At 35.9% G+C, this 18611-nt stretch overlaps 1 protein-coding gene across 1 annotated transcript in view; it reads left to right on the top strand.

Moving 5' to 3' along the window:
• Positions 1-18611, top strand: part of THSD7B (thrombospondin type 1 domain containing 7B) — a 730459-nt gene that overhangs the window by 635096 nt on the left and 76752 nt on the right. Inside the window, exons 15-16 of the mRNA XM_029933012.1 lie at positions 1132-1265; positions 8266-8416. Coding sequence (XP_029788872.1) covers positions 1132-1265; positions 8266-8416 — 285 coding nt within the window. The remainder of the gene's footprint in view (positions 1-1131; positions 1266-8265; positions 8417-18611) is intronic.

The following is an 18611-nucleotide window of genomic DNA, read 5'->3' as shown; positions in this document are numbered from 1 at the left end:
ATCCCATTACATAGTGCTTTCCCTTGCATTTAGTGGAAAGTAACAAGTGCAAGTAACGGTTCTGTTCGGATAGCACTGCCTAGTCAGCCTTTATGATTTTGTGGAATTAGAAAGTCAGTGGGAGAAAAGAACTCAAGCCTAAGTTTTTATTTAAAAGGAAAAGCATTAATTAAGCATTTTGGTAATAGGTTGAATCACTCTTCATCAGTGTGCTGTATTAGAGCCATCTTTGTGATCTAGAGTAATCTATGATGCAATGAAACATTTTCTTACCAAGGGAGAGCACTGTGCTCTATATTGACTAATGCATTTTAAATTCAGTCTTTAATAGGCAGGCAAACTCAATTGATGACCCATTGGGATACGATTGCAGGGGTGGGGGGGATCATCACAAACAAATGCACAGGAAGAAACCTAAGAATTCATTTACTGTAATCATTGTTTTTGCCATAAAAGTGTAAATATTCACAGTCAGTAATCAATCATGCACAGCCTTTAACAGTCTAGCAGTGTTTGTCTTATGTGCTTGTGTATGTGTCTGTGTGTTATAGCTCTGCACTGAAAACATCCTACAAATAGCTGAATTCATATGAAGCCACAATATCCAGGAGGCTAAATGACTGCCTGTTAGCATTGATCATTTGGGAGCATAAAAAGAAATTTCCGGTGCAAATAACACCACTTTTCTTAGGCATTCTAAGGACCTCTTATATTCAAGAATAAATTTGCCTTACATATATTTGTTTCAATTGACATCTTAAAGTACATCTGAGAATACAATACGGCATATAATTGAGAGCTGGACCATCTAATAGATGCTGTGTGAGGCCTTCAAGGAAAATGAAATGGTAATGGAATTCCTATTCTCAGTGGTAGAAAATGACTGTCCTTTGTTCTCTTCTGTGAAGACATACCATCATATCTTAGTTGGTTTTTGCTGGATGATTCTTCTGGCAAGTCAGTAATTTCAGAGAAGCCAAATACATCTTGCTTTGGGGGAGTGTAATTTGGCTGTTTTAGTTGGAGTATAGTTCTTGGGTTATGTTCAGTAGCATTACTAAAAGATAGGCTGTTTTTATATAGCTTGGGTAGTTGCACATAATTTTTTTTTCCCTTTCCTGTTCTTGACAGGTGCATGAGGCAGTCCTGTGTTACAGTGAATGCAATCAGTATTCCTGGGTTGTAGAACACTGGTCTCCATGTAAAATCCACAGTGAGCCAAGATCTCTGCACTGTGGAGGAGGAATGCAGTCTAGGAAAATCAGGTGCGTAGAAATGGAGACATTTGGGAAATGGGCCAGTAGAACTGATACATTTTTATAGAAAATAAAAAACACTGTTGCTTATCCAAGTAGACTCTGATTTTCACACCACATAGTCTGGCTTTTGCTCATCATCCAGTATCTGTGGAATACTGTGCCACAGCACAGTACTGTGCTATGGAATACCAGCATATGTGCCCTAACTGCCATGTGTATAACCGGATTTCCTCCGCACTCTAGTCACAGTCCTTACCGTTACATACAAATGACGTAGGTGGGCAAGCTAATTGTGTTGAGGTGGCTGGCATCCCTTCACTGATTCATAGCCATAACTGTTAACAGTTATGGAGATTTTGAAAACAGGAGATTTTGGCTGTGATACCATATCTCTTCTTTGCTCTATGGGTAGTGTGGTTGATGGACATGATCTTAATTTTGAATGTCATTACATTGAAAAGCTCAATCAAACCCTCCCTATTAGCCCTGGAAACTGAAGTCCTGAAAATATTTCTAAACGGTAGTGATGAATTTTAATATAAAGAGAGCACACCTTTGAAAGAACTTAGTGAATTCTGGGTTATTTACAGAGGGATCTTGTTTCATGTTTTTGTCTTATAAATACAGCAGTGATGAGCAAAAGAAACATGTGTCTGAGCTTGTCAAAATGGGCTATTTTAAAATGATTTTGAAAGAATTTCTTTACCACCTGAGGATACTGGTAATAAATGTTAGAGACTGAATAAATAAAAACTAAAATATTAATGATAAAAAATGGTTAGTATGTGAAATCAAGAAGAAAACAGAGTTTCATCAATTATTCAATTGCATGAGCATACAGTATCATTTTGCAAGATTTAGGAAGCTCCCTGTCAAAGCGACAGACATGCTCAAAGTCTGTAACTCCCTATTGAGTTCACTGTTAGACTGAAGTCATTTGCCAAGGTGGAGTCTACTTATATGTGTTGATTGTTACTAAACATCAGTGACCCTGCTTTATTCAGTATTTCAGTATGCACCCATCATTTCTGGGACTTAGTCCCAATGTTGCAAAACTACTGATAAGCATGTTGGAAGAAACAATTATTAGTGAAACTATAGAGATTCTCCTCATCATCAACCCAAGCAAATAGCTAATAGGCACATTGTCTTTTTGCCACTTTGTTCATTCCCCTTTCCGTTTGGGACTAGTGTGCTCAGGCTGTCACAGACTTTTTTCTCTTCAAAATCTATGTGTCCTGTGTCTTGTACTCATGGTTTTGAGAAATGACTGATCAACCTAGAGTATCAAGGAACAAGCAGATAAGCTGTGGAACCTCCCATTCTCATCCCAGCCAGGCCTCTTAGCATTACTAACGCAAAATCTCATGAGAGAAAGGCTTTAAGAGAATAAATCACTACTGACAGAATTGTGGCAGCCTGATTGAGGAAAAACATACTTAAACAAGAAGACTTTTAATTTCTCAGCTCAGACATACAGAGCTTCATATAATAAAAATAACACAGCTACCACATATCACTCCGATATGGGGGAAACTGCAATCCTCTAAAATCTATGTATTGTAGTCCAAACCTCGAGTACCTCAAAATGTGGCTATATTTGGAGACAGACTCTTTAAAGAGGTAATTAATGTTAAATGAGGTCACTGGGATGGGCCCTAATCTGATCTGAAAGAGATTAGGACACACCTACACAAAGGAAGACCATTTAAGGCCACAGGGAGAAGGCAGCCATCAGCCATCTACACACCAACGAGAGGAGTCTCAGAAGAAACCACCCTGACAGTAACTTAATCTCAGACTAGGAGCCTCTAGAACTGTGAGAAAATAGTTTTCTGCTGTTTAAGGCACCTAGTCTGTGATATTTTGTTGTGACAAATTTTGCCACATGGTTTATGTGTTTAATCACATTAAATATGGGAAGATTTTCCAGGTGTGTTGCATTCTAAACCATTATTGACCTTATTAAGATGTTGTTAGGATGAACAAAATCGCTTATCCATTCTCTTTCTTGAAACCTCTAAGCTGGAGGATATCTTCATGGTTCACATTTGGTTGCGTTCTTCTATTAATTCAAAAAATATTCTGTGTATCAGGGAGTCTAGACACTGAGGATAGAAAAATGAACAGAAGTTTCTATCCTCAAATAACTTAAAGCAGCAGAAAAAAAGATAAACACATAAATATAATGGAATGTCTTTCCTATGAAATGCCAGGAAAAAATAATTGGATTGGAATGATTGGGGATACCATTTTGGAGAGGTTGGTCAGCAAAATATTGAAGCAGAGATCGGAATAAGATGAGAGATCTGAATGAATATAAAGATCTATAGAAATAAATCCCAGGGAGAAAGAGTGTCCAAAGCAGAAAACTCTTTGGCTTGTTATAACAAGATGCATAAAAAGGTGTTCCATATGGCTGGTGTCACTACTCAAATCATACAACCTTCTAAAACAAGGTAAAAGGACTTTTTTTCTAATGCAACTTGAAGAGATGAAATGTTTGAGACAGAGGAAATTGCATCATCTTATTTACGTCTGAAAATACCTTGTTGGATGTAGTGAAGAGAAGGTATTTTGGAGTCTATAAAGCAGGGATGAGGGTTTCAGGGACACTGATGGTTAGACTGGGCTTGGTAATAATGAAGGTGGTGAGCAGGTCATATTTGGACTATTTTTGGAGGGTACAGACCACAGGATTTATTTATAAAGTGATTGTAGAATGTGAAAGAAAGAAAAGCATCAAAGATGATGGCTAGGTTTTAGTACCTGAACAATCACAGGAATGAAGGTGCTATTTGTTGACATGAGGAATATTAGAAGCAAGTTTGAGAGAGAAAAATCAAAAGCTAGCTTTTGAACACATTAAATTGGAGATGATTTTAGCCTTCCAACTGCGACAGTACCATTTGGAGTTGAGAGAGAGACAGTGGTATAAATTTGGACATCAACAGCTTATACATTTGGTACATTTTGATAAGAAAAGACATAAGAAATGGAGCCCTGGGGAACCCCAATATTCATAGATGACAACAAAGAGAAAGCTATACAAGGAGACTGAGAAAGAGTAGCTCGAAAAGAAGGAAAACCATGAAAATGGAAAGATAGGTTTTTTCAAGAAAAAATATACTAATCAGTTTTTTCAAATGGTTCTCAGAAGTATACAAAGGTGAGAATTGATTGTCAAGTTTGGCAATGGGAAGTCTGTTAATGATGCTGATGAAAAGTTTCTCTAGATTAGTAATAAACATATGATTAAAGTAAATTCAGTAGGTGGTTATGGAAGAAGTGGGAGGAAGCATATGGAGATAGCAAATATAGACCAGCTTTAAAGCATTTTTGCGAGGAATTTTGAGTGGAAATGAGGTGACAGTTGAAGGGACATATGGCAAGGAAATTGATGATGCAGACTATATAACTGCAGGGGCATTTTCATTTGGGAAAAATCTTCAATTTCAGTCATCTTAAGTCTTTACTCTTGGGCTTGTCAGAACCCCCAGAAAAGTCTCTTATTAAATCATGCATGAAATGGATAATCCTAGCAGCCAGTGTTTGGGGAACCTAATGAAAGAAGGCTGTTGATGTGGTAGACAGAATGGCGACCCCCCAAAGATGTCACATTTTGATCCCTGAAATCTGTGATTATGTCCACTTACATATCAAAAGGGGCTTTGCAGATGTGATGTTAGGATTGAGAAGAGAAGACATTCCTGGATTGTCTGGGCAGGGACAGTTTATTAACAAGGGTTCTTAAAAATGGGATGGGAAATGGGAGAGAAAGAGGAAAATGTCACTACAAATGTAAGGCACAGAGAGATGCAAATCTGCTGGCTTTGAAGATGGGAAAAGGGGTCATGCCCAAGGAATGTGGGTGGCCCGTAAAACCTGGAAATAGGTACAGCAGTGATCTCTCCTCTAGACCATCCAGAAAGGACTCCAGCTTTGCCAAACCAATGATGTTAGCCTAGTATGATCCATGTTGGATTTCTATACTACAGAATTGTAAGATAATAAATCTGCATTGTTTAAACCTCTGGGTTTGTGGTCATTTTTTTTCAGTGTGTTACCTCATACTTAAACCCTTGTTTTTCAGTATGATACTCCCATCCTTAAGTGACCCATGCATTCTCTAGCCCTAAGATTCTTTTTGTGCCCCCTTCCAGATAATAAACCTTCAGTTACCTGCAAAGAGAGTGGAGAGGTCATCAACTATCCTTGTGGACTGGGGGTAGAAGGGGATCTGAGGGCTCACATACTTCTTAAACACACTATCAGTAATCTTCCAGTTTTTCAGCCTCACCTTCATCCACATTTCCAGAGGTACTTGGTGCCACAATTCCTGAATTGATGTGTTCTGGGGTGTAAATGGAGTTACTATCTTTGATTTTCCTTGAAGTCTTAGTATTCAGCTTTCTTAGTATGTGTGCTAAATCAGTTACCACTAGTTCATCCAGTTTCCATTTGTTGCCTTTGTCCTGTCTCATGTTCTTTGTCCTTGTAGGGTAACACCTCTCTCTCTACCTTGGGTTTTTGGGTTTTCTTTGTGGCTTTTTTTGTGGTTTTTGTAACAAATTCTTTTACTATTGTTTTTGTGCAATATTTGGAGTGAACAAAGGCTAATGCAAACATTGAATTGGATGCCACTGACCAGAAGTCTTTTCTGCTCTTTCTCAGTGAAATAATAAAGCAACATCAGCTGAGAGCATGCAGGCAAGAAGGAAAGCAATTTGCAGCTTTTAAGTTTGTCCGGAGCAAGATGCATGAGCTATTTTGTGGTCCTTCCTTCCACCTTTGACTCTTACCACAAAAGAGATTCATAGATGACTCTATACAATGCCTCCCTATATTAGAAGGCATTACTTACATCTTCTCTCTCCTATTCTATGTTAGACTCCTTAGACAATATATAGTCTTTCATTACTTAGCACCTCATAAAGCTTATTTTGTTCTGTAGAAGGTAATGGACTACTTTGCAATTTTCCTGAATTAAAAGCAAAATTGTGGGGCAGTTGGTTGAATGTCCAATTCTTGATATGGGCTCAGGTTTTGATCCCAGTGTCATGGGATTGAGCCCTACATCCAACTTAAGCATGGAGTTTGCTTAAGATTTTCCCTATTTCTCCTCCTACCCTGTCCCCTGCTCATGTTTGTTCATTCTCTCTCTCTCTCTCTCTCTCTCTCTCTCAAAGAAAAAAAATGCCACTCCCAATGTATAGATAGGATAAGTCATTCTAGTATAGTATGATTTGAGGAGTATCAAAAACGCTCCAGCATATGTGTCTTAAAATGCTTACTCCTTGGCTATGGCATTGTGTCTGAAATTGTCAGATCAGCAAATGGCACAATTTAACTCTTCATTATTGTGATTTTCACCTTCACTTTGATTATTATCACTAGAAGAAAAGTGTCCTAACAGTCAGGATCTTCTCTGTCTGTCTCTGCCTCTTTCTATGTCTCAACAACCAGGTAAGGGCCTGGTACACAGTAAATCCTAAAAAAAGTGACTGAATGAATTATTGTTGAGAAATACTAACTTCATATCCCACACCTAGAAAAAGAGACTTGGACACAGCTAGTCTTTCTTAAACATTTTTGAAAAAAATGAATTCAAACATAAAAGTCAAACTGGGATTTAATACAAATACAGAGAAATGCCCACTCATAGGGGTATAGTTGAATGGATGCTCACAACTGGGAAACAGTTGTGTAGCCATCACGGAGGCTGAGAAATGAAGTGTTACCAGGACTACTTTAAGCCCTATCAGTAAGTAACCATTCCCCCAAACCACTATTCTGACGTGTAATACCATAGATGAATATTGTCTACTTCTTAACTTTATATGAATGGAATCATATAGAGCACACTCTTTTGTGTCCATTTTCTTTTGTTCAGCATTGGATTTGTGAGCTTCATCCACACTCTATCATATAACAATAGTTCATGCATTCCTACCACCTTATAGTATTTAAATGAATTCCTTACCACGATACATTTATCTATTGACCTTGTTGAATATTTGGACTGTTTCTAGGTTGGATGATTATGAATAGTGCTAATATGCCTATACTCTGTCAGAGTTTTTTCTTTTTTGGTACACATTCATACACATTTCTTTTGTGATGTAAATAGGCGTGGAGTTATTGGGTTACATGATATGTATGTGTTTTGCTTTAGTAGATACTGCCAGCGACTTTTTCAAAGAATTTATGCTCTAACTGACAGAGTAAGAAGAGTTACAGTTGTGGCATATTTTTGCCAACCCTTGATATTTTCCATATTTTTTACTGAAGCCATTCTGGTGGGTATGTAGTGGTGTAATACTTTGGTTTTGATTTGATTGAATCAACAGCATCATTATTTTATCTTGTCTTTCCCAGCATTTATCTCATGCCTGTCATAGATTAGACCAAACATCTGTATACCATGTGCTCAGATGCTTCACGTAAATGCTTACCTGTTTCCCTTTGGCTTGTGACACCAAATTCCTTACTGAAATGCAGAGAATACCTGAAAGAAAAACACGTTCTATTATGTTTCACATCACTTGGCCATGACCTTAAATGTGTTGGACAAAGATTAAGGAAGTTTGGATGATGTGAGGTGCAAGTGTAGGAGAGGTCTAAGAGAGTCACAGGAGCTATGAAGTCTCTAACCATTATAAAAGTGATGATGAATCCATTCAGAGAAGGAAAGCCTTCCAAATTTGTTATAGTAAAAAGAAAATTTACTCACTGCTGGACCTGAGTAAAAATAGTGTAGGTCTCTTGAGACAGAGAATTCAAGAATGACCGTGGACTCCAGTCTTTGCATTGTTCTCTCCTGCTCTGCTGAATAAAGGGCTATCACTCAATAAAGGTCACTTGACTGAAGAAGGACTATCTTTCCCTTGATTTCTCTGCTAGTTTCATTGTATGTTTAACTGTCATTGACGGGTAAGTAATCATGTACATCATAACTATTTGAAATTTACTCTCTATTGTTTTATCTTTTGATCTGGCTTTACAGATGTGTGAGTACCACAGATAGTGAAGGGGGAGCTGTGGATAACAGACTGTGCAACCAGGATGAAATTCCCCCACAAACCCAGGCCTGCTCACTCTGGTGTCCCAGCGAATGTGTCATGTCCGAGTGGGGACCTTGGAGCAAATGCCCACAGGTAATTTATCTTCCCTTCTCCATACCCTAATCCTCCAGTGCTTCACTGTTGGCCACTGTATATTCCCAGCACTTGCTCTCTGAAACACTCTTCTAGTAACATGAGAACACAATTTTGTCTAAGAAGGAAGAAGAAAAATTCAGCAAGTGAAACTGAACAATTTAAAATGCCACTGCTTCTCTGAAAGGCCTTTATCATGGGAACAGAACAAGGAAAATAAGCCTATAATGATCCCACTAGGAGTCGAATGCACACCCATTGTTAAAGAGGTCTTCTTTAGTATCAAAACGATTCTCATTATAATCTCTTGGTTCTGTTCCATTTTTATCCTGGAAGAATCAATTATATCTTAGTAGCTCAACTCTACTGTATAATTTAGCTTCTGTTAGTGATGATCTGTTTTTGCCTTTTGCTGTTTTCCCAAAGATAAGTTGTTCTTTTGTCATGTTCTTCTTCCAAAGCTGACAAAAACCATTTTTAAAGTCTAAAGCATTTCCTTATTTTTTTTCCTTTTTTTAAAAGAATGGAAACATAACATGAGTACGGAAAAATAAATATTCCTCAAATAGAATGGTTCCCACTTAATATTCTCAGAAGCTAAACTCTGATATTTTAGACTTGTATTTTGACTTATAGAGCTAAAAATGAGAATAAGTAATATGTTATATGGCTCCAAACATTAGGAAAAGGAGACTTAGTTAGAGCATTTTGAATTCAGCAGTGATACTGACAATTTATAGGAAGAGTGTGTAAAATCTGTGTATGCAAATGGAAAATAGTTTTGAAATCAGTTAATATTTTACATTTACAGTTTTGTATTAATTCACTAAATATTGCAGTCTTATCTTTGACATTTCTATAATTCAATTCCTAAAAGAGATTTCCCTTTGTTATTATTTTTTCTTTGCTGTATCTTGTTTTGGGGAGTAGGACAATACAATGTTAGGATGAAGAGATATTAAGGGTAATTTAGAGGAATGGAATGTTGGTCCTACTAAGTCACTTATTTTGTGTAACTTAAGTATAATGAAAGTTAACATTTATTGAGCACGCACTGTGTGCAAGGCACATGTAAAATTATTCTCTTTAGACTCTATACCAATCCTAAGTACCTATTATAATCCATCCCATTGTACAGATGGACAAACTGATTCTCAGGGAGGCTAAGTAGCTTGCACAAAGTTTTACATTGAAAAAGTGATGGAACAGGGAATAAACTTGATGCTGTCTGCTGAAGCCAAAGCCTTATGATTATTCTGTGACTATAGGTAGTTATAGGTACATATATTCACACTTTAGAAAATGTGGCAGCATACATTCTTTATTAGTCAACTTGCAGAAGAATTAGCAACCTGGATAAGTTAAGTTAAATGTAGAGGTCATGACCTTCCTCACTTCTCTTTTTTCTAATTTGCTCACAGTAAACTCCATTAAGCGGTAACCACTTTACAATGAAAATGTTGCCCCCTTAAGTCAAGGGTTTTGGCCACGGAGCTGAAGTGTCTGTTTTAGGAGCATTTTGTACAGTGTTGTGATGGTCTGGCATCCTGTGTTTATTTCTTTGAGTTTCTAAGAGGCAATTTTCTTTAAGGTTGCTTTTCCAAACATAATCACACTATTTTTTGGAGCATTTAGAAATTGGAGCTAGAGAAAACATTTCAGCCACCTTTCATATGTCTGGAAGATGACATTGGCAGTTACTTGCTTGTCAGCATGAAGTCAGAGGGCTGGTCTGTCAACTGCTTGTGTACCTGCTCAGAAAAATAATACTAAAGGCAGTAATAATAATAATAGCTATAAGAACATAATAGCTTTCATTGAGTACATCTTATGTAACAAGCACTGCGCTGGAATTTCATAAAACTATGCTAAGATGATAGACATTTGTCCACAGCCACTCAGTCTGTTCGACCACAATGACCTGGTTCTTTCTAGATGCCACACTGCTCTCAAGTGTAAATAAAGACTTTAAAATGGAAAAAAAAAAGGTAATCAGAGTCCAAACCTGACTATTTTCCCCATCTCTTAAATGTGTTGCATAATTTTAATAAATTGCAACATGTTAGCATAATGCCCCAACATCATAGGTGCTTAAGCAGTACTTGGTAATGATCGTGATCGTGATTGTAGCAAAATTAGCAAACTGGATCTTTGTACTTGATGTTTAATTAGCACTTCAATATGCATTTTCTGAGAAAAATAGAACAATTATTGTGTAATTGTTCTCTATAGCTCGTACTGATTCATGGATCTAACTACTGACCGTATTTTACCAAACTCTCCTTTGATAGTCAGCAGTGTGACATACGTTAATAGGACCCGTTCACTATGTTTTTCTTTCATCATTTCCTTCCAAGGTCAGTTCCTTAGAGTCAAACATATAACCAAAAAGACAAATAAGGAAAAGTCCTCCCCCCAACAAACAAAAAACCTCAGGATATTTCTGAGACAAAAATATGTCTGTCTTTATTTTGATACAGTACTCTAAAATTTACATTTTGATTTAGCTATAAAAACTAGATTTAATGTAAAAGAAGCTTAATATGTTTTAAACATAGTAAATAGATTTGCCAGCTAATTAAAAGAAACTTAGCCAAATCAGTTAATCAAGTAAAACTATGTCTTGATTTCCCAGTATGTGTCCTACACTCAGGCCAAGCGTATGTGGCAGACCATCACTGCTACCAAAGAACTCAGAGTCCTAGTATCTTTATAAGTGCATACTGTGTATGTATAACAAAGGATTCAATAGCTGAGTAGCAGTGTTTATTAGTTCACACAGTGTTTACTAATAAAGTGGTAGGCAGTACATAAAATGATTAAGTATACTTCCTAAACTCTGGGTCAATGACTTTTACCCTCGCACATATAAGAAGCCTCTAGAAAGTGCATTTACACACAGTGTCTCTGCCCTGTCCCATAGATTCTGATTCAGTACATCTGGGTAGGACTCAATGAGTTTGAATTTATAAAATTTCCAAGTGATGCTGATTCTGCTATTCTGGGAACACATTCTGAGTCCCAAGACCGTAGGCCATTACATTCAAGTCATGTTTTTTCTCAGCCTCACTATAATCACAACTATTTGTTGAATATTGAGTGAGCATCTAGCATTAATTGGATACCTAGCTTATATTTACAGATGCTTTTCATATGCCAGACAATGTGCTTAACACTTTGTATTCATGATCCCGCTTAACCTGCAGAATGCCACTATGAAATATACTATTATCCTCCCAATATATAAATGAGTAAACTGAATCTCAGGTTGGTAACCTGCTGCCTTTAAAGAGCTAGCAAAAGGCACAGAGACTACTTAAGTCTATGTAATCTGTACACAATCCCTAACTACTGCAAAAGAAAAGAATTCATGCTTCCTGTCCTAGAGAATATGCTAATCTTTAAGATCGATTGTCTCTTTTTGTGGTTTACTTTGGTTATTGGATTTGTGAATAAATTGAATAATCTACCTCATTTGACTAGTTTGCCACGGAGGGAAAGAAAAGTATTCACAAAAGAGGCTATGATCTAAGGCACAGGCACATTTTCTGGTTGTGTAGCTGTGGTCAACTTACTAAACTTCTGAGTTACAAATTCCTGCTTGGGAAAATAAGGACAGTGGCCTCTGCTTTCCAGATTGTTTAAAGATTAGAGATAATGTGGATAAAGGGAACAACACAAAGTATTACTTAATACAGGTTTGTTTAAAAAAAAAGAAAAGAAAATTAAGAAGCAAATCAAAGCTCGCCCTTGCGTCATTTATACTGTGGTGGGGAAACATAAGACAGGTTGGTATATATTTTTTTAGTAATACAGGAAATATCCCTTTTCACACAAAACTGGTTATTATGTGATCTAACAGAAATAAAATGTCACCTCCTCTGCTGAAAAAATGACTTATGCTTAATTTGATAGCAGTCCCTAAAAACAAGATTTCAGAATGAGAACTCTGAATGAATGGGTCACTGACCTTAAAGTAACTGCCAGTTGTAATGCCTATCAAAGAGCGAGTAAGACAAAGGCATTAAAAATTGTATTGGAACCATTTTAACTGTATTGGAAAGAACTGGAGATTATAATGGATCCAGCAAAACAAACACAATTCAAGGCAAAATTTGAAGAAAATGGAAAACCACCTGTTTCACTTATTTTTATGTTCTTGTTTTTCATACAACATACCCACACACCTCACTTATTTTTTTTACTTCAGTATGCTCACTTCTCTAGAATGCTTTAATGTGAAAGGAAGCTTATAGGATTGTACATTTAAAATCCTTTGCAATAGTGTTCACTCTTTAAAGGTATATGCAGGAGTGTATAAGTACACAAAGATAAAACATATATATAATAGTTTCTTGTTTATTACTAAGAATTTCTCTTGTACCTACCTAATCCTAGTTGTTTCCCATTTTATCCTTAGTCTTCATAAATTTTGCTGATGAGTATTATTCACAGAACCATATATTCTTCAAGAGAGGTTTATAAATTTCTAAATTGAGAAACTGTTCAGCCCTTGACATAACTGAAAGAATATATGGTTCTTGTCACGTATGCTGCCAATCCCTACAGAAATCTTCCGTTAAGTAATACAGATTTTCTATTTTTATAACTCTCCTTGGAGGCTCACTGAAGGAATTTCTGAAACAATAATGTTGATAGAAGGTAGCAAAGAGGGTCCTGGAAGTGAATTTCCAAAGTGATGTATACTTTACAGAAATAAGCCTTTGCAACCCCTCTCTGGAAAGATGACTTACGTTTAGCAAACCTACTTGAACTTTAATTGATTTACCTGCAGCTGAATGCATCAAAAGCTGGCCAGAACTCCAGTGGGGCATACGCTTACACTGCGGGCGCTGGAGACTCATTTACTGTATTGTTGTCCATTGTCTGTGGCCCACATACGACGTCATGATCCAGCAGTGACTCACATCTTTGCCTTGTCACCAGGGCTTCTGAAGAAGCATCACAAAACAAGACGTTGCAAAGAAACCAGGGTTTAAGTGCACTTGAATCTGGATTCTTTCTTGTCTTAATATTACGCTTTCAAAAGACATCTGATTTCTATCCTTGACTCTTTCTTTGTGTGCAGAATACCCTGGCGAAATCTAGTACAGGTATATACTGAAAGAGAGAGACAACCATTACTCTCCTAGGTAAAGAAACTTCTTTAAGAGAGAGAGAAATGTAGACCAACTTTCTAAGAGCTCCAGAAGTAAACATTTGAGGATTAAGAAAAACCCTATTTTTTACATGGTGCTCCAGTGTTATTTTTGGTAAAGGCTGTCAACAATGACATTTTATTACTGATGACTCAGCATTTTCAGTACCTTAGCACTGAAACAGCACTCTAAAAGTTATGTTTTCAGGGAAACAATTTACCCCAATGTATACTACTAGTATTCACCTCCAAGCACTTTATCAACCTCTCTTCGGTCCATAACATGTAGATGACAACCTGTATTTGTCTGTGGAGGGCATTTCTAATGGCCATGACCCTTAAGTTGCCTGGTGCTTTTCTTTGACTCACAACTAAGAAAGCCAATTGAGGAAAATGATGAGAATTTTTTTTTTTTATGCTGGACTGCAAACTGTTTTTGTTAAGTTGATACTGTCTCTTTATCAGAAGCCAATATTTCATCACTCAGAGACTTGTGGAGTATTTTACCCCAGTGACAGTGAGATTTAATATAACCTAGAACCAATGTTATTTCCAGAATTATACTAGGCCTTGCCAAAAAAAGGGTCTTATTTCATGCAATGTACTAGCAAATGATAATCCTATAAAGGCAGACTCTGGGTTCATCCACTTTAATTTGTTTTTCTTACGCAGTGTGATTTCTTTGAATCTAACTATCATCAATTTGGAATACAAAATAAGTATACTATTGCACTTAGTATCTCTGTCTGCCTCCCCTCATCTTTACCTTTATTTTTAGATATGATTTAATGAGAATAAAATAGGGGAAAAGGCTGGAGGTCTCATTGTTTATTACATAGGTAGCCCTTCATTCCATCCCTTTATTTTCCAAATGGTAACTGTCTGCTCCATTACGCATAGTGCCCCTAGTGCAGAGAATTCCGTTTTACCTTTTTTTTTTTTTTTTTAAATATTAAAGGTCTAGTTTTTAGAGTTGAGAAAGGCAAGCATCTGACTATGCTAAGTGGGCAGAGACTACATGGGTGGGTTAATTACTTCAAAAACAGACTTTCAATGAACCCTAGTTTTGAGTCCTGATTTCACCTCCTTTTTCAGATCTGTCTGTTGGTCAAATTTCTAGTCTGTTGAGGTTCTACAGAACAAGTTGAGTTCCACTTTATCCAGTGTTGGTTTGGGATTCGGGACTCTCAGGTCAGCTAAGGCAGATTAGATCCGTCTTCCAGTTTCTTAAACTTTTGTCTTTGTACCTTTACATTAATATCATCACCGTAATCATTTGTGTGCCTTTAGAAACAAATTTTGTTGTTTTCATTTTAATACCCTTAACATCATTTTAGTAGTATTTCCAGAAGTTTCTTATACTGTTGTGTCTTTAGCCCAAATCTCTATCAGTTGAATCTTAACACAATTTATGCCACAGAAAAGTATTTCGTTTCTATGAACTGAGTTATTTCTTGCTTAAAAACTGAATATACTTATTTTAAAAATATTTCTAATGTTTTTGTTGCTTAAAAATATATAAGGGTATCTAATTCATCTGGTATTTAGTTTTGTATATGGTATGAGACAGGCTTCTCTCTTAAATTCTAAATGAATATTTCTACATGACTTGTTTCTGTATTTTACATACTAGGTATTTTTTTAACTTGTTCATGAGAGGGTTTTTTTTTTTTTTCATTTTTTGTCCTATCCAATTAAAATTTACATCACTGTTAATGTTTTTTTTTTCTCATGTGCATCTCTGCTGGTTATGCATTTCTGCTGGTTAGTTCTAAGGTCTAATTAAACATGAATGTTATGTGCATCTTGCATCTATGTTTTTTTAATTTTCTTATTCTGTTACCATTTTTATTAGTTTACATTCTTAGATTTTCCTTATCATATAATCATACAACCTATATGCAGCCACAAGATCTGCAAATAATTTTATCTCTCTTTTTTGATATTTATATTATTTTCTTAGACCTTTTATTATCAAGAACTTTCTAAGTAATGCTAAAAATCAAATAGAAATCCTTTTAGTTTTTTCTCAGTTTTAATCATAACATGTTTGAGCCATTTTTTCTTACATTTAAAAATTTCCTCTAAATTTTTTTAACCTATTTGTAACTATATATATACAAAATATGTCTACAGAAATGACTTGTTTCATCAAATATTTTTTGGTATCACTGATATAATTTTTAGAGTTTGTCCTTTATAAGTATTATGGTTCTAAAATAGAGCTGACGACTTTGAAATGTGCATATATTTTAAACTCTGTGTGATTATAGTTTATCATTATTTTAATTGGTTCAGGAAGTTTCTCTCATTCCTCCCATCTTAAAATATTGTATTTAATATTTTACTTATTTGGAAAAATACATGTGAAAGGTTTCCAGATTTTTCTTTGTATGAACCACTTTAAAAAAAAAAAAACAGGAATTCTTTAAAATTTTAAGCACATCTGGAGGAAGAATATTATCCAATAGTATGTTTTTTAAAATCCTTCCAATTTCTTACACAGTTATATTCTGTTGAAATCCTCTACTTCTTGAGCCACTTTTAGTCTTTGACACAATACATGAAAGTGTGGGGTTCCATGGTATAATGGTTAGCACTCTGGACTCTGACATAATACATGAAAATAGCCTAGTTTGCTGGATTTCAAAAATTCAATTTAAATTACACATAATTTTCTCTCTGAGTTCATTTAATCTCCTATCTGTGATTATCTCCCTTTCTTTTTCTCGCATACTATGTATTTATCTCATACAGTATAAACATGTCTGTGTGTATGTGTATTTCTGGCATCGTGACATTTCAATTCTCTTCCATATATTGGTCTTTAAGTCTTATGTTGTCTGTTTTAGTTCATATAGCTTAAATATATATTAGTATGTATTTTCAATGTTTGAGCAGATACATTCCTGTCATTTATTTTTCTTTTCAATATCTTTGCCTACTTACATATCTTATTATTCCTAATAAAACCTCTGACATTTTTGTTAAACTTTGAAGGAAAAGAAGCTTGGATGTTTATTACATTTCTACTTAATGTGAATTTTAAAAGATTTTTACCTCAATCTATCCAGTTAAAAATAAAAATATGGTATATCTCTCTTTTTTATTGAAATATAGTTGCCATACAATATTATTACTTTCAGATATGCAACATAGCTATATTACATTTACATACAATATGAAAAGCTCACCATGATAGGTCAAGTTACTATCTGTCACCATATATTGGTGACATGTAACATAATTACAATATTATTGACTATATTCCCTCTGCTATACTTTACATTTTGCATACTGTGCTTCTTAATCCCCTTCACCTCTTTCACTCATTCTTTCACCCCACCTCGCCTCTGAAAACCACTAGTTTGTTTTCTGTATTTATGAGTCTTTCAGTTTTGCTACTTTTGGTTTTTAGATTCCATGTATAAGTGAAAGCATATGATATTTGTCTTCTCTGACTTGTTTTACTTAGCATAGACCCATTAGGTCTATCCATATTGTCACAAATGGCAATATTCCTTTTTATGGCTGAGTGATATTGAATCATATACATATGTGTATACCATATATGTATGCATATACCATATATATGTATGGTATGTATGTGTGTGCATATACATATATGTGTGTATACATGTATATGTATGTGTGTATATACACACACATATATGTGTGTAAAAATATATATACCATATATTTTTATCAATTTATCTATTAATGAATACTTATATTGCTTCTCTAAGTGACTCCAGCACTTTTCCAATGCTGCCTCTGTGCTGAGTCTCAGAGGAGTGAGTTTATGCACGGGCCGTTTAAGAGCAGAGTGTCTATATACCTCTGGCACTTCCAGAGTGAAGCCCTCCTGATTTCCAAAGCCAGATGTTAGGGTAGCTAGTTTTTATAATACAGATTCCCAGGGTGGGGCAGGTTGTGAGGGGTGCCTGATGTGGACATCTATGCCTGTGATACCACTCATTCTCGTGGGTCACAGTGCTAGGGTTATGGGTATCATCTGCCCCTCCTCCTCTCTACATGTGACTTTCCTCTATATTGTTAGCAATAAGAGCTGTTGGGCTAGTGTTGAAGTCACACTCGGAGTTGCTCCATATATATATAGTTGGACCCTTGGTATGTCTGTGGGGGGAAGGTGAGCTGACAATCCTCCTACTCCACCATCTTGACTGGGCTCTCTCTCTCTCTCTTCCATGTATCTATATCTATATCTCTCCCGTATAGACATATGGGGGAGAGACAGCAAGAATGAGGGAGAGGGGCCGGGGGGGGGGGTGGTGAGAGAGAGAGAATATCAGTCTTAAGCAAGCTCCACATTCAGCACAGAGTCCAGTGCGGGACCCAATTCCACAACTCTGGGACATGACCTGAGTCAAATCAAGAGTTGGACACAACCCACTGAGCCACCCAGGTGTACCTCTCTCTTTTATAATCATGAAATATTTTAGGCATACAAAGAACTATAGAGGATTATGTAAAGAAAATTTCAGTGTCCAACTTCTAGCTCTGTAAAATCCTAACAGTTTGTATACTTCATTTTTTTAAATTCAACTCTTCTTTTATGTTTCTCTGGAATTTTGCAGCATTCTTTATATAGGCAATTTATGTTGCATTTATACTTAGGCATTACTATTTTAAATAGAACCACTTTAAGTGATATTGCTGGCATGGAGCCCAAAGTACTGGATTTTTTTTAGTTTTTTCATGTTTCTATTAATTTCACTCAACTTTTGCACTTTTTTATATTTTGAGTCTGGCTTTTTTTTTATGTTTTAAGAAATATAACTATATCATCTCAAATAATGTGTCCTTATTGTGACTGTGTATAATTGTTCTTTTCTTAAGAGACCTTATATCGTTGGACAAAACTAACAACAACCATGATCAATGACACTACTGGTTGTTGGGTATCTTTACCGTATTTCTGAGTTTCACAGTAATGTTAAGTATTGCATAGTTATTATGACTATTTTTTCTTTTGGCTTCAGGAAACAAAGACCAAGACCAAAAGCTAGACCCCTG

This window comes from Suricata suricatta, chromosome 3 (assembly GCF_006229205.1).
Source record: "Suricata suricatta isolate VVHF042 chromosome 3, meerkat_22Aug2017_6uvM2_HiC, whole genome shotgun sequence".
Taxonomy (NCBI): Eukaryota; Metazoa; Chordata; class Mammalia; order Carnivora; family Herpestidae; genus Suricata; species Suricata suricatta.
Note: the sequence above shows the minus strand (reverse complement) of the source record. Positions and strands in the feature narration are given on the sequence as shown.